We start from the raw sequence: 17,666 nt of genomic DNA on the forward strand, positions 1-17,666 counted from the left end.
TATATATATATATATGTATATATTTAATATTTGGCGAAAGCGAGAGAAAGAGAGTTTTAGTGCAGTCTAATGCAGAAATAAAAAACAGACCTAAGGATAAGATGATACTCGGACTGACAGTCGAATTTTGGAGCGTTCAGAGTGACAATTCAGATAAAAATTTGAGAGAGGAGAGGATTAAGAGGTCAAATGTGCCGCTTCGCTCCGCGGAAATGAAGCTGAGGGAGACGCGTTCCTTCCGCATTTGTCCGATTTGTCGTGACGCCGCGCGGCGCCGCGCGACGAGAAGACGATGCGCGCGGTAATACGTTTGTTCAACGGATTTCAGTGGAGAGCACTCCAAGGCTCCGGTGGTACTCGGTGGCACGTTGACAATTACGTGAATTTGCAAGCAGCACGCTGGGTGACGTCCACAACTGCACCAGTGAGAATGAATTCGCGACGAAATTCGCCGTGCTGTCGCGCGAGCAACGCGACTTCTCTTCTCCGTGTGCGCGCATTAATCTGTCACGCGCGATTACTGCATTAAACGTCACCGACAATCACGTGATCCTGATTGACGACTTTTTTTTTCTTGCGCCGCACCTTCCTGCGAGGAACGAAGGTCGCATAAATTCATATAAATTCGCGACAATACCGAAATCACATCTTTCCACGACGCAACGTACCATCGTCATCTCAGGGATCATCGTCTCAGACTTGAACTTTATCGGGTTTTATTTTTAGCAGCACGACATCAAATAGAACGCTGAACTGAAGCGGGTCAGTCCGGGTCACGTGATTCAGTGTTTGAGGCAAATTAGCGCCATTATTGTCATTAGCGCCATTAGCGGTCTAGTCTAGTGGTCTAGTTTGTGTTTGAGTGTGAGTTTAGTACAGTTTAGTACTCTAGTAGTCTAGTGTGGTAGTGTGTACATGTGGGTACCCTACTAGGAATCTGTGGGTGACAATTGCCATTGGTGACAGTCGGCGTATACGAAAAGAGATTTTGCACGTGCGCGAATATCGTCAGATAAGGTTTTTCTGTTCATTTAAGCGGCATTTTATCGTACACAGGAAGACGCAACTCGATCGAAAATTATGGATACGAGAATACAGTATCCCGAGGCGCGCAGGGATGAGAGCGTCATCGATGATTATCACGGCGTTAAGGTTAGGATGCATGTCTTAGAGTGTTTCGTTAATTTCAAAGTGTCCACCTAGTTTTCATGATAAATATGTAACACTTATTATCCGTCTGCAATCTGGGGGTCGATTGTATATCTTGAAATGAGGTGAAAATTATAAAAGTGAATGAATTTATAATAGAATATTTATCATTTTATTAGTCAATATCTAAATTTGTAATTTTCATCTCCTTTCAAGATACTCATTCTGTGGATCTTTTTTGGCACAAACCAGATTTCACTCTTAAATTTCACTCTCATTTTTGCTCAAATTTCAATTTTTGTTAAATAAAGATTTTAACATTTGGGTTGAAAAACTGTTTGAATAGAGACGTTGAAGAGCAATCTTCAATTCTTTTGAAAACTAGAATTGTAAAAAAAAAACGGGTTGACAAAAAGATCTAGATTGCAGGAGGGATTGCAGGAGTGAGAGAGAGATTGCAGGAGAATTAATGATGTGTAAGTTAATATTTAACTCAAATGTTAATGTTTTAAATCTTGACGGTATTTCGATGAACATTAAATTTCCTTATCAAACATAAATTAGCCTTTATGCAGAGATTGTGAAGAGAGATACAAAGCCTGTTTTTTTTTTCAATACTCCAGGATTGAACTTCTTGCGTGGTTCATTTTTCTTTTTTCCTTTTTAGAGAGAAAAAGATGAAAGATGAATCGTGCAAGAAGTTCAGTCAGGGGTATTGAAAAAGGCCTGTAAGCGTATCTCAGGATTTAACGGATAAACTGCAGAAACATATTCTATAAATGGAAATAAAGAAAAAATATGGAATTTGGCTAGAAATTCTTTATTATGAAATTATAAACAAATATTGAAACGGAATATTTTGGTGGTATTTTGGTAAAACATTGGCATTTTGATAGCGTCTACTATTTTATAATTATGGGAATCTAACAGTTAGTCTTTTCGAACGTAACTGTTGTTTTAAAGTTAAACAAATATCATATTCATGTATAGTAAATATGATGTGAACATGTATACAAGATAAATACATTTTCCATATTCTGCGTAATGGAAAATCCTTGATCTGTTTTAATATTTGTATATAACTTATACAAATAAAACATTTTTTTCTTATTTTCACTTGTAGAATATACTCCTGCCATTTGTCTGTTAAATCCTGAAATATCTTGTATAATGAGCATAAATTGAAATTTAATATTTTAATCCTTCGTCTACAGATATATTTTTGTACTCTCTGCAAAAATTGTGGAAAAATTCAATTACTTTTTTCAATTCTCTATTATATTATCAAATAGTTTTTAACTTAAATGTTTTTAATAAATGTATTTAATAAAAATTGAGTAAAAATTTGAGTAAAAATGAGAGTGAAATTTGAGAGTCAAATTTTGTTGTGCCAAAAAAAGACTCGGATTGTAAATGAAGAGTTAAGTTTTAGTTATGCTTTTACTAGTATAGTTACTTAAGAAGAGATGATTTTTAAATATATTTAAAATAAGATACATTTTATACATATAATAATAACAATAAATATAATAGCGATATTATAGAAGATTTTATTAGAGTAAAGATGTATATTTGAATATTATATAAAAAGTAATATAAATATCATAAGAGTCAGTATTTTGTTTGTAGATAAGTGATCCTTATAGATGGCTGGAAGATCCAGATTCACCAGAAACAAAAGCTTTTGTTGATGCTCAAAACGCCATTACTAAACCGTATCTAAGTGCGTGTAAAGCTCGTGACAATATTCATGATCGTTTGAAGCAATTATGGGATTTTCCAAAGTACTCGTGTCCTGCCAAACATGGTGAAAAATATTACTTTTATAAAAATTCTGGTTTGCAAAACCAAAGGTATAATTGAAATTTTTAATTGCTAATATATATAATATCTGTATATACCTATTAGTAAGTCTCAAATCAATGAATTTTTATTATTTTTTCCAGTGTCTTATATGTACAAGATACTCTTGAAAGTGAACCAAAAGTATTTCTTGATCCTAATACTTTTTCTGAGGATGGAACTGTTGCAATTACCAGTAGTAGTTTTACTGAGGATGGTAGCATTTTCGCATATGGATTATCTAAAAGTGGTTCTGATTGGAGGACTATTCATTTCCTGAATGCACATACTGGTAAGATAATGTTAAAATTCTTAAGCTTACAATTCTGCTCTAATACAATATGTACATTTATTTATTAAAAATTATAAAATGTATGTAATATTCACGAAGGTGAAAAGTACTCAGAAATTTTGGAAAAAGTCAAGTTTTCATCGATTACATGGACTCATGACAACTGTGGTATTTTTTATGGACAATATCGAGATCAGCAAGGAAAAACTGACGGTTCAGAAACGTTAGGTAATGAAAATCAAAAATTATGCTACCACGTTGTTGATACATCACAATCAGATGATGTTGTCGCAGTTGAGTTTCCTGAAGAACCTTTGTGGAGGATGTAAGTTTTTTAATTTCTCTGTACTACTATAAAATATTGCGTTAATACACATTTTTTTGTTTAGACATTTAAATTAAAGAACACATTTTATGAATAAATTTTCAAATTATATTAATCAAATCAATAATAAAAATACTTCTAGTTATGTCTTCAAATATATCCAGATTTGTGCCAACATATTAGCCTATATACATATATTCATACATAATGTATAAAGATAAGAAAGAATTTATCTATTATATATGTGTGTGTGTGTGTGTTTTTGATAAATCTTTGATTTATTAAATACATTTAATTTAATAAAACTATTATTATTTTATCAGAGGTGCACAAGTATCTGATTGTGGCAATTGGCTCATTGTTACTCCTCGGAAGGATTGTAGGGATAATTTAGTATATTTTACACCAATAGAAAAAGGAAAGGAAATAAAGAACAACTTGCCATTGACACAAGTTGTTGATAAATTTGAAGCTGATTATGAAGTTAGTAATGAATATTTTATTCTTTCTTAAGTATCTTACACTTCTGCGTTATTACTATATCTCGTATATTTTCAGTACGTGACCAATATTGATAGTAAAGCTGTGTTCCGCACAAATAAAAATGCACCTAATTACAAGTTAGTAGCTATAGATTTATTGGATTACGAACAACATAAATGGGTTGATCTTTTGCCAGAACATCCCGAGAATGTACTAGATTGGGCTGAAGCTGTGGATGGAGACAAATTTGTTGCCTGTTATATACAAGATGTTAAGGTAAATATATATCTAAAGTATTTAGATTGATTGCTGTAATAAAGAAATACTAACAATTAATTTTTTATAGAACATTTTGCAACTGCATTGCTTGAACACTGGTAAAGTTCTTAGAACGTTTCCTCTTGATCTTGGCACTGTTGTTGGATTCTCGGGAGAGAAGAAATATTCTGAGATATTTTATCAGTTTACATCATTCCTAACCCCGGGCATTATATACACAATTGATTTAAAAAAAGAAGAGGAGCCACGTGTTAGTATCAATCTTTTTAAATGCTTTAAGTATGATTTGACATGCAATATGGCAAAATTTTTTATTAAATGTAGTTATAGCTTCATTAGATAATTGGTATTATTTTCAGATCTTGCAAGAAATCAAAGTGAAGGATTTTGATGCGAGTTTATACAAAACTAGTCAAATATTTTATAAAAGCAGGGACAGTACAAAAGTACCCATGTTTATAGTAACAAGAAATGTACGTAAATTATTAAAGAATCAATACTAAAACGTGTTTAATTATGAACTGATTAGATTTTTAATGTACAGCGATTTATAAGAATAGTTTCAGATTATAACAATTTTTTTTGTTTCTCATCGATATTAAAATTTAAAAAATATAAAATTTTTAACATAGGATGCTATATTAGATGGAACTATGCCAGGATTACTTTATGGGTATGGTGGTTTTAATGCAAGTATTCAACCTACATTCAGTGTTACGAGACTTGTCTTTATACAACATTTCAATGGAGTACTTGCAGTTGCTAATGTTCGTGGAGGAGGGTATGTAAGGCACACTCGTAATACTGGGAAAACTATACATATATATAAATATCTGTATCTGTGTTTAGATAAAAAATATCATTCTTTGTTATAGCGAATACGGAGAAAGATGGCACAATGCGGGACGTTTCTTTAACAGGCAAAATGCATTTGATGATTTTCAATATGCAGCAAAATATCTTGTAGAAAATGGATACACTACCTCTGCGAAATTGACGATTCAAGGTGGCAGTAACGGTGGTCTGGCTGTTGGTGTATGTGTAAATCAAAGTCCTGATCTATTCGGTGCTGCTATAGCTCAAGTGGGGTTAGTTAAATCTTTTGACTTAATTTATTTTTAAGTTACCAGTGTATGACGTGTGTATAAAAATATTAATTTTCTTAAATTGCAGAGTTATGGATATGTTACGTTTTCATAAGTTCACTATCGGTTCTGCTTGGGTCTCGGATTATGGTAATCCCGATGATCCCAAGCATTTCGAGAACTTGTTGCAATATTCACCTTTACATAATGTAAGGATACCACCAGATGATGTACAATATCCAGCGATGTTGCTTTTGACTGCTGATCACGATGACCGTGTTGTACCTTTGCATACTCTTAAATTAACAGCCACTCTTCAATATACACTTGGAAATGTATCAAAACAGAAAAATCCTTTATTTGCAAAAATAGATACCAAGGCAGGTCATGGTAGTGGAAAACCAACCATGAAAATGGTAAATATTTCTGTAAACGATTCATATTTAAGTTAATATATACAAATGATTTTATTTAGAAAATATCAGGCATAATGAAATTTGATTATATATAATTTTTTTTAGATTGAAGAGAGTACCGACATTTTATCATTTATCGCGCAATCCTTGGGTTTGGAATTCAAATTGTAATTAATGCTTAAAAAAGTGTAAAACTCAACAGATTTTGCATAAAATCCAAAATCAAGAGATTGTAATGTGATGCAACTAAACGCGCTTATACGATTATCGTACATATTGCAACATATTGTTGTAAAACCAAGTATGCTTTGATTGCAAGTTCTTTTATAATAACGTGTTTTTTATGGAATAAAAAAGTAAGTAAATTTGTACCTTACGACAATGTTTATATAATATGTATTTCTCTTTCATTTAAAGTGTAATAAGCATATAATCGAGCATTGAGAAATATTGAATGAAGTGCTAGATGTCTGTTTCAAGATAATATTAAAAAAATACATGTAGTAATTAGTTACCTTTTATTAAAACGTTAATCTCTCTACAAAAATGTCTCCATATTTTTTATTTGTTATACAAGAAGAAAATAAATCTAAAAAATTTCTTAAAAAATAACTCATGAAGTCCCTTATTGTTAATACTGGCGTACCATTAATATATATTAATGTTGTAATAAGAATTAGCAACAATTTCATGTTTATACTGAGGCAAGTGCCCTTGTGTAGTTGTATGTAACTATATAAACTCAATCGGAAGATAGTACATCGATAGAGTGATTTGCTGGGGATGGCGAATAAATCACTTCTAAGTTGATGAATAGATTCGTCAATTATGCTTATATCAGTATTAATATCATGAAACTATAGCTATACTCTTTAGAGAGAGAGATGTTATCTGTAAAATGTGTCCTATACATCGTTTTGTTGAACGATTGTTGATAATCATCAATCATTATTCTTAAAATAATACAATGAAAAATACATATTTGCTTTGAATTGCTCACCGAAAAATTCAATATGTGTGCGGAGTTAGCTTTTTATTTATATATATAAATTATAATAAATAAGAATTATATAAATTTTAATACATAAATTACATAAAATAAATGTTTCATATAACTTAATAAGTTAATGAGAGGAAAAAATTGTGATTAATGACAGATTCTTATAAAAGTCAGTTTTTATTAACTACAAATAATTAACAAGAAAAATTTCAATGTACGTATTATCATAATGAGCAAAAATCTCTGCTTAATACATAAGTATGGAACCTCTTTTTAATATCATGGTCACAAACGTTATATTACAAAATTCGGAATTAGTTGCACTTCCTGGTAAAATGTAACTGCAAGTTTTGCGTCACAACGTAATACGAAAATAATAAAAAGTTATGCTAAAATAAATTTGATCACATTTTAGCTTGTAAAAATTGAACAGTAAACGATATCGCGGTACGTATTTCCTCTGACGTCAGATGATAATAAATCGAGGCATGATAAGGTTTATGATACCGTTTATTCAATTCAATTTATAGTTAATGTTAAGCGTTAGTCGAAATCGCTGGTGAACATCGCAGTGAAAAATTGCGAGAAAAACTTTCCCATAAATTGCTCCTCCTTGACTGGCCAAACACCTTCCAGAAAACCAATATGTCCACCACGCGACGTTACCACTACGGCCACGTTTTTGGTTTGACTAATCTCTTTCAAAGGTATCGCTAAAATATTCAGATCTTTGAGTAAAATCGTATGAAAACGTTATAATTGTCGCGCTCTTGTCTCTCACCTTGCAACGGCTGAAACGGATCGTCCGCCGCGCTAAGGCATAAAGTCGGAACTTCGATTAGATGCAGCTTGTCGTGAAGCGTTGCATTACTGTAATACTCTTCGACGTTTTTATATCCAAAGTGCCTTGCCGTAAAATTCGAATCAAATTCTCTTATTGTTTGGCTCTACCGGATGTAATAATTCATAGTAATTATTATGTATGAGTCAGATTCGGAATTCCAGACAGATGTGATATCAAATATAAACAACAAAATTTATGTCTAATTTACTCTTGATTGAACTCATAAAAAATTCGTTTTCTAGAAACAAACTACGATATATCTATCTTTTTGTGAAATCATAACTAGCAATGCGGAAAGCAACAGAAAAAAAACTAAAAATAAGATATAAACTCTCAGTAAGTAAGAAATATTTTGAAACATTGAGTAACATTGTATAGCAAAGTTGCTGTTTTTAAAATAAATTATATTTATTCTGTTAAATTTTGACGTAAACTTAAATGTCTTACTGTCGTTTCTATCAAAATAGATTAACTTTAATTTTTGTTTAATTTACTCTTTATTTTTTTCTAATTTTTAGAACTAGAAAAGTTAAAAAACATTCAATATATTATCTAATTTTTCTATATAGTATTATAGATCAGTATTTTATCATATTTGATAAAATCGTACCTTAAGAACAGTATCCATATCTACGTTGAAAGAACCAACATCAGTATCTCTGTGTCGCTGTATCGTGCGACACAGATTGCTGGCTAGATGTTTATTCAACATTAGATTAAAATAATTTTCCTCGGTACTTTTCGTCGCTGCAAACACATTCCATGGCACCGAAATAATAAGGCATGCTCTCAATTTGGATCTTGCTGTTAAACCTTTTTGGGCTAAATAATTACCTAAGATCAACCTGCACATAGCAAAAAAAGACATGCAATGGTTTTTATGTATATACAATAAAAATGTTATTTATGTATATACAACAAAATGATCAAATATATGTGTATTTTATCTTGCTAGGTATTGTACAGATATACGATTTACTTATTAATTGAAGAATAAACTGGACACAAATATAATCTTTACCCTCCCATGGAAATCCCGGTTGCTCCGAGAGGTACATGTGGATGAAGTTTCTTCACGTGTTCTATGACTTCACTTAAATCATCATAGTTAGCGGCACAATACGTTCGTGGAGTCTAAAAGTAACAAAAGAAGAGGAAAATTTCGGTTATAGATTATAGAAAATTCTTTTCGGTTAAATCCCTGCTGTAATAAAAAATAAATAAATAACGAGATAACTGCAAGAATTATCGTCGCCTGTGTTCACAAATATGTCCTACCTTGAGTTGCAATCCACCTAAGCCTCTGTTATTGAAAATCACACATCGTATTCCATTTTTTCTCGCGGCTGACACCAGACACTTGATATATTCCGCTTGACTACCTCCTGTAAGACCAGGTAAAATAACGACGATTGGCGAGGTGATCGAGCAATCTTTCTCGGCCCAATCCAAGGCCACTTCACCACCGTCGGACAAAGCAAGAATTTCTCTGCGTAACGTAAAGAGAGTGCTATAAAATGGAATCTGATCGTTTGAACGCGCATTGTTTTTCAAATTTAAGTCTTAGTGCTCGACGAATAATTGTGTAGGTTTATTCTCCGTGTATATTTTTCCAACCTGCGATATTCGACGTACGGTAATATCCGAGATCTTAAAATGCTGGCCATAATGGTCTGCGCTCGCGATTCGAAACACCATAACGTCGGCCAGAATTTATTTTGCACAAGTGGAATGTTGGCTTCCAAGAATGAACGGAATGGTCCATTGGCACAAACCAGCAAGGGTGTCTGAAAGCATAATAGTTATTTTTGTTGTTGGTTTTCCTACAATGTGTACAAAAAATATATAATACATTTTATATATATATATATTTATCCGAGAAAAAATGTTTCATATATAATTATATATAAAATACATGTATGTCCATATATGTAACATTTTTTCCCGGGTACTATGTGTATAATAGAATATAATACATATAATATGTGATATATGTGTATTTTATGTGTATATCCGGTAAAAAATTTTTTATACATTAATATGTATGAAAAAACATACATAAACACGCATAAATATTCATAATCATATATAATTATACATATATGATTTTATACATAATTATACATATAACTATACAAATATGTCCATACATCTTTCTTTCTTTTGTAATATTACTTTTTAGTGTACTAAAAATAATAATAATATTGAAAAAACATTAAAAATAGTTAATGGGACTATTTTCGCATTGTTTGTTTAGAAAAAATCAAGTTTGGAAAAATGTAAAAAAAATTGCTCTTACATAACTATGTATAATTTTACATGCAACTATATATGAACAATTCTTTTATATTTTTTCAAACTTGATTTTTTCTAAAACAAACAATGCGAAAATTTTCCTTTTAATTATTTTTGATGTTTTCTCATTATTATTATTATTTTTAGTACATACACTAAAAAGTAATTTTACAAACTAAAGAAGGATGTATAAACATGTATGGACACATCTCATACATAATTATATATGTTTATGAGTATTTATACATGGTTTGTGTATGTTTATACATATTTATACATATTTATGCATGAAAAATTTTTTACCGGGTAGAATTGAACTTTTCATTTTTTTCTGTTTTATAAATAGTATGTATACGTATATCTTAGGTCGGTATTCATTGTCAGATTTTATATTCAAGACCATCGTAAGTACAGTCTTAAGAAGTCATGAACTAATCAGAAGGCTGTATTATAGCGTCTTAAAGATATTACTTAAGATAGTCTTGAAATAAGAATGGACTATGAATACCGTCCTTAGTTACATATTTCATAACATCGGATAATATTCCTTTGTCCTCCTTCAATGGATATTAATTAATAAATAATTTATAGATGCTGTATTTTGCCATATAATTTACTGAATCATTGATGGAAAAGCAATAAATCGCGCAATGATTTAGATAATATGTACTAATCATGAATTATGGAATGTCCATTTGCCATTGTAATATAATTATATTACAATTAATTCTTATTTATGCACAGCTAATTTCGTTAATACATGTAAAGGATACGATTAATTCCAATAGATTATATAATTAAATTTGTATGATATACATATACAATATTATATATATATATATATATATAATACATGTTTATAATATATAATACACCATTTGTATTTTTTCTTTGTGCTACGTTTTACAATACAACCGAAATTTAAATCTCTTCAAATCCCTTCAAATATTATAAAATGTAGCATGAAGGAATGGAAGTTTCGAAAGTGTGTTAAGCAAACCTTGTAAAGCAAACGAAGACACAGAATGATAATTTTTTTAAGTGCTGATGTCTAGTAAATACGTTGCGTAGAAGTGCGTGATAAGAAAACGTTTACTTGCAAATTATGATGACTTAACATTTTAGTATTCGCAATTGTAAAAAACTTATTAAAATAATTTTTCTGTTTTTTTTTCTTGTCTTTTTACTAATTTTTTTGTTATAATTTTGAAAAATGTAAAAAAATTTCATGACATTGTACATACATGTAATGTCTCGCAGGTAACAGAAAGTTCAAAAGAATTCAATCACATATGTCATCAATTCTGAATTCATTTCTTAGAACTTTTTTTCAGAATTTTGCAGAAAAAGAATTCTCTTTGTTTTTAAAAAGGAACTCAGAATTGATGACTGAATTCTTTTTGAATTCTTTTTAAACTCTTTGTGATATCTGGGATGTGTATGCATATGTACATAAAATACAGTGTACTAAATCATAATGTTATCTGTTTATCTTGAATTATCTGTAAACACCATTAAAAATAAATCTACATAGTTATAATGTGTCCGGTGACTACACCTAATGTTCTAATAAATGAATAAAAAATGATTGAAAATACTCATTCGAATACACATTTTTTTTATTCAAAAAACGAATAAATACTTTTTCATTCCATTTGAATGAATATTTTTTGAATATGATTACGAATATTTTTGTTTCGTATTCACTTTTACCCTGTATTATCTGCACATAGCCTGTACGCCTACAAGAGAAAATAGGAATCTATAAAAACAATATACAATTATACCGTGCTCTTAGTCCGCGACCTATATGATAGGCGTTCTTGTTTAACTTATAGATTAAACAAAGACATTTTTATTGGGAATAAATAATATACCTCGGAATTTAATGTCCTCAGACCATAACGAACGCGCCCAAGATATCTTATAAAGTGTTTATAACATTACTGTGATGTAATCGGAATTATATCGGAACATGTATGGCGTTCTATTAAATAAATATTTGTAAATAAAAAATGTATTGCTTTCTAAAATATTCTTCAAAATTTTTAAGTTTCCTTCATAAAATCTGAATACTTCAATGACAAAAATAAATAAAATTCATTTTTTTTACTTAAAGTCATCAAAGTACCGGTTACAGTTAAGGAATAACGATTGCTTATTGCAGCTCTCTTTTTTAGTTTATATTTTGTTTGAATGAATATGAATACTCGTGAATAAATATTAAATATTCATAGTTTTTTGTTGAGAATAAATATTTTTTGAAAACCCAAAATTTTGAATGAATATATGATTACATTTTTTTTATGTGAAAATTTTGAATAAATACAACTTGGAGCTCGATTACAAATTTTTGTATTCATCGGGCATACTTACTTACGGTTAAGTGGAAAATTAATTAATTAATTAATTAAAATTAATACATTTTATCGTAATTACTTATATTGAGACAAAACATTCACATTATTGACGCTGAAACTTAAAAACTATTGTTATTATTTAATGTTATCGTTTTAGAGTACATCTAGTTCTGGGTATTTTTAGAATTTTCTATGTATGCCCAAATGTACTTACGTAATATGAAATCGATTTTTGGAATTTCTAATTTTATTACATCGCGAAATTAACATTAGTATAATCAGTATTGAAGGAGAAAAAAAATAATTCTTTTTAAAAGATTATTATTTGATAATTAGTGATTATATTCGTTTAACGACAGAGTTATCTGTAATTTCTTAATTTTCTAAAGGAGCTCTAGTAATAAGAAAAATTGATTCTATAATTACATAATAGGTCGTAAACAATCGTTTTTTATTTTGTATTTTCATTATAATAATAGTTTTCTAATTCAATTTTCCAATGCATTTATATAAATATGATATCATTTAAAGACGAATATATTCGTTGGTATTACTCAATTATTACATCGTTGATATAGCTGCATTATATAATAATACAATTAATAGTTAGTTACTTTAATATAATTTATCATTCTTTCTTTTAATAAATTCTTTTACATTCAATTACTTTACCTGCACATTGCATGTGCAGGACAAATGCCTAGAGTTTTAAGGTCAGATTAATAAATGACACATCTCTCGTGACTGATGTTGCCTATGGAGGGTCGTACGTCAGTTCGAACGTGTATCGCGGAAATCCTGTCTATGTATCGAACTCGTGTAATATTCTATATAAAATTGAGACAATATATATATGTGCAAATGACGTAGATATCTATAATATCTAATAGCATGTATTCATCTACATAAAATTATCTTCTTCATAATAAAAAGTTATTTTGCATCAAGCTAAGTAAATATGTATTATTAAAATGTCGCGAATCTGCGTTGATGTTTTCACAATAATGACCTAATTATATATTTTCTGATCAAAAACTATATATAAGGTTTACATAAAATAAAAAACGTATATAACACGTAACGTACATAAAATGTCGCGTGTTTGACAGTGATGTTCGTGACTATCTATATAATTTCTTCTTTTGCTTTGATAAACACGGTAAATATGTAACTGATCTTGTTTCCTCCCAATTGCAATATTATATTTCGTATACATGTGTTTCGAATAAATAGCATCATGTAAATGAAGTAAGATAATTCGTTATTGTCAAACAATTAGTGTTAAGTGATATTCTGAAAGAGCAAATATGCAGTGCCTTCTTAAACAATTTTTTGAAAAGCACGAAGACATTATATATAAAGACATTGCAAGATATTTACAGAAAAAAACGTGCACCGCTGTTTCTAAATAATACAAAATTATGCACAAAATGTCTTAACTAATAGATATCTCAATTCAAGAGAATTCTAAAAGAGCTGGAAACATATTCGAACGAGTGTGCACGGAATTTCGATAACAAATTTTTTATGCATGAATATGTATCTATAAGTATCTATAAACATAAATATTTATAAACATGTATAATCATATGTGAAATATGTTCATACATCCCCCTTTCTTTTGTAAACCTACTTTTTAGTAATGTAAATCTAAATAAATCTAAAATAGAAATAATAATAATGTGAAAACATAACAAATAATTAAAAGGATAATTTTCGCATTATTCATTTTAGAAAGAAAACAAGTTTTAGAAAATATAAAAAAAATTGCTTTTTTATACACAATTATGCATAATTATACATAAGTAATTTTTTTTACATTTCTTCAAACTTGATTTTTTTCTAAAATAAATAGTGTGAAAATTAATTTTCCTTTTAATTATTTTTAATGTTTTCACATTACTATTATTAGTTCTGTTACACTAAAAAGTAATTTTACAAGAAAGAAAGATGTATGGACATATATGGATAAATTTTATATAAAATTATGTATATTTATGAATATTTATACATATTGTATGTTTATACATATTTATCATATTCATGTATGGTAAATTTTTTACCAAGATTGCAAAAGTAATAAAATTAAAAATAATAAGATTGGAAGACCGCTAATGTTAAACATAATGCTTTAAATTAAGAAGCGCTATAACGGTCAGAACGTTAAGATGTTGAACTATTGTAAATTCATCTAAATGAATTAATTTCAGAAATGATAATAAAATTAATTTAAATTGGCGTCAGATTACAGCATCCCGCGGCTAAATTGTATGCGTGTTCATAGACAAGCAAATTATTTAATTTCGCGTAAAGGATTAAGTTCACCATTCATGGCAAATAAATGTTGACGTATATGAAAGATGCCGCAGCCCGAGGCACTATTTAGCTGCATTGCCCCGGCTCGTTATAGTCAATGAATGCGTCGAGCGCGCTCACGAACGATAAGTTGCTCCAATTTCTGAGTTCATTGTGCGCGGATAGATACGTCGGGTCTTGTTTCCGTGTATAGTCATATAAATTATTCATCCCGTTAAACTCCCAAACCTCGTGATCTCGACCTTATGCCCATACTAATTCTTATTCGCATTTTAAAAAAAGCCTCGCATTGTCACATATATTTCTTATCACACATATTCTTTACACATAGTTTTTATCCATCCAAAATTGGACATCTCTGATCACATTATATCCTAAGCGTCAATAATTGCTGGTTAAAAGATCGAAATCAATTTTCACTGATTAATCAATGTCATGTACCTCGCGTTATTTATCTTCGAAATATTCTATTTTTTGTGTTAAATATTTATGACTGATAACGCACGCATATATTTGTAAAAACGAAACTTTTCTCAAGAAACAATTATGAATATCTATAGAACAAAAATAATTACTATAATTTAACTATAATTTATAGCTATTTCCAGCGCAAGTTTTAATTCTTAGGATCAGGAAAAAAAGAATAAGATAATCTATAATATTTTTATCTCTACCAGAATTATCTTTCTCTATTGTTTATTTCTATTAATCAGGAGATGCGATAAAAACTATAAACGCAATATCAACTTAATTGTCTTATGTCCATTTTTATCAATGTAGATATTAGCTTTAATCTTGATTTAACTTGTTCTTTTATCTTCTTCTAATTCTGAGAATTAGAAAAAGGTAAAGAGTAAGAGAGTTTAGACCGAGATTAAAATTAATCTACATTGATAGAAATGGATATAAAAGATTAAAGATAATCTGTATTAATAAAAATGAATCATAAAAGAAGATAATTTTAATGAAAATGCTACCAATATTCAAGAAGCTACGATTTCGTCGCATTTGTAGTATGTTCAAGTATAATTCAATAAATTTAAACTTCGACCACCTTTGGCTTTAATTACGTGCTGTGAAAGCATTGCACGCTCGCTAGACACGTTCCTGATAGCTCTAATAAAAAGTGTACTGTATAAAATTTGGAAAAGTCCTTGAACTGCATAATTATTTTATCATGCAATTATACAAATATCAACCACTTTTCTTTCAGTGTATAAAACCCACTTTAGGCGGTTTATAACTCGGAATAAGGAGAGAATTCTATTTATAATATTTTATGCTTAAGCTCACCTTAAACGATCTACATATAATATGTGTTATATTCGAGAATAGAAAAGTGTTTTCATTTATTCACACTGTGCATTTTGATATACATATTTATTTACACTGTGCATTTTGATATATATATTTACAGATACACTGTTAAATCTATAGTGTCAAATTTAATCCAATGTAAATCGCCACTGTTTCTACCGCTCAGTATTATTTGAATGGATTAAAGGAGTGAGAGCATCGCTGGAAAAATGTATCGACTTAAAAGGAGACTATGTGGAAAAATAAAATTGAATTTGACCGCAAAATTACTTGTTTCTATGTTAGGCTCAAAACTTTTCAGACGACCCTCGTATATAGTTATTTTATACTAAAGCAATAATTAAATTTGATACTGTATCGTGCCAATTTAACTTACATTAGGTTAAATTTGATACTACGGATTTGACAGTGCATGTATGTAAAAATATGTCGCTACATTTATCTCTATAGAGTGTTTGAACAATATTTAGATAACTAGGAAGCGATATGCCCTCGCACGCATGCGTATGTGGCGATGCTGATGTGATTTTTGAATATTTCGCACAACTCATCGCAACTCCAATCTCATTTAATGGAAAGAAAGTTTTCAGGTAAAATAAGCGCGACAGTAAATCTATTAGATTAGAACAAAAGTTTGTAACGTACGAACTTTTAAAATTCCAACAGCTGTAACTTCGTTAAAAATAAGCCAAATTTAAGTTTAAGAAACGAATTTTAAAGGTTAGATTCTCTACTTTCTAAGATCACTATGTCTCTTTCGAGTTTTTGTGAGGTTGATAATTTTTACATAGAGAAAACTACGAGCTGGACAAAAATGGGAAATTTTCTTTTCGCTTTATGTCACGTGCTCAAAAAAACTTACTAAAATTTTTCATTTTCTAAAATGTGAAAGCTTAAAGTTGACGAAATGGTTTTTTTTAATGTTTCTAAGATTTTTTGTTAGTGATTTTTTGTTATCCGTTTAAAAATATTAAATAAAAAGATTCTTAAAACTAAAACTTTGCTCTATTGAATTGTGTAATTGCCAAATTTTATTTTAAAAATATGTAGACGATAGAAATAGATTCATTAGATGATATAAATAAAGTAGCGCTACGAACTTTTGATCTAATCTAATACATAAACTAATTTCTCTGAATATTCTACATTAATCAACATCTTGAAATTATGCATTATCTAACATGGAAAGTGATACATTATTTAACACTGAAAGCATTGCCTAATGTTGAAAACGTTGAAAGTTTCAAATTTGATTCTTCGATCGATTTGGATCGCGATCAATCGATCTTTCACTAGCTTTTTTTCTGTTGATCGTTTTTCGCCACTCGGATTGTTTATCTTAAAATCACAAAAATGAGGCAACTTCACTAAATAATCAATGAATATTATCCCTATAAGCGCAAAATGTTCCTAGAATGTTACATGAATATTATTAAAAAAATTAAAATAATGCTATTATAATATTTCGAAAATATAAATATTTTTTTAATATTACAGGAGTATTCTATAGAGGTTATATGTCCACTTATATAATAAACCTAGGTATTATATTTTAATATTCCTGAAACATTATTAAAATATTAATAAATATTAATTATTTTTAATTTTGTGCAATTTGAATTCACAATCCAGTAACGAAAAGTTCTTATCAGTCTATGCTGCA

General features: G+C 29.4%; 2 protein-coding genes across 3 annotated transcripts in view; one reads left to right on the top strand and one right to left on the bottom strand.

Moving 5' to 3' along the window:
* The first annotated feature begins 223 nt into the window (after positions 1–223).
* On the top strand, positions 224–6,314 carry LOC108731878 (prolyl endopeptidase). 2 transcript variants are annotated; one of them, XM_018462428.1, is made up of 13 exons: positions 224–424; positions 1,057–1,152; positions 2,779–3,002; positions 3,096–3,283; positions 3,383–3,608; positions 3,932–4,091; positions 4,167–4,367; positions 4,438–4,620; positions 4,730–4,843; positions 5,003–5,151; positions 5,246–5,458; positions 5,544–5,871; positions 5,977–6,314. In XM_018462428.1, the coding sequence occupies exons 1-13, from the start codon at positions 293–295 to the stop codon at positions 6,040–6,042; spliced, it is 2,280 nt and encodes a 759-aa protein (XP_018317930.1). In that variant the 5' UTR covers positions 224–292; the 3' UTR covers positions 6,043–6,314. The 2 variants fall into 2 exon arrangements, with proteins under 2 accessions (XP_018317930.1, XP_018317931.1); XM_018462429.1 differs by lacking the exon at positions 224–424 and adding an exon at positions 776–864 and having other exon boundaries at positions 5,977–6,313.
* Positions 6,315–7,114: 800 nt separating this feature from the next.
* The window catches only part of Hydr1 (abhydrolase domain containing Hydr1), an 11,965-nt gene continuing 1,413 nt past the window's right edge, over positions 7,115–17,666 (bottom strand). The window contains exons 2-7 of the mRNA XM_018462434.1: positions 9,333–9,502; positions 8,994–9,204; positions 8,737–8,849; positions 8,326–8,560; positions 7,653–7,818; positions 7,115–7,584 (exon numbers count right to left, since the gene is read on the bottom strand). Of these exons, the coding sequence (XP_018317936.1) occupies positions 7,415–7,584; positions 7,653–7,818; positions 8,326–8,560; positions 8,737–8,849; positions 8,994–9,204; positions 9,333–9,502 (1,065 nt within the window). The 3' untranslated portion in view covers positions 7,115–7,414. The remainder of the gene's footprint in view (positions 7,585–7,652; positions 7,819–8,325; positions 8,561–8,736; positions 8,850–8,993; positions 9,205–9,332; positions 9,503–17,666) is intronic.

Source organism: Mycetomoellerius zeteki, unplaced genomic scaffold (assembly GCF_001594055.1).
Source record: "Mycetomoellerius zeteki isolate Tzet28-1 unplaced genomic scaffold, Tzet1.0 scaffold140, whole genome shotgun sequence".
Lineage (NCBI taxonomy): Eukaryota > Metazoa > Arthropoda > Insecta > Hymenoptera > Formicidae > Mycetomoellerius > Mycetomoellerius zeteki.

Coding starts and splice junctions, on each gene's coding strand:
- LOC108731878 (XM_018462428.1), top strand. CDS start 293: ATGCGCGCGGTAATACGTTTGTTCAACGGATTTCAGTGGAGAGCACTC. Junction 4,844..5,002: donor TGTTTATAGTAACAAGAAAT/GTACGTAAATTA, acceptor TTTTTAACATAG/GATGCTATATTAGATGGAAC. Junction 5,459..5,543: donor GCTGCTATAGCTCAAGTGGG/GTTAGTTAAATC, acceptor CTTAAATTGCAG/AGTTATGGATATGTTACGTT.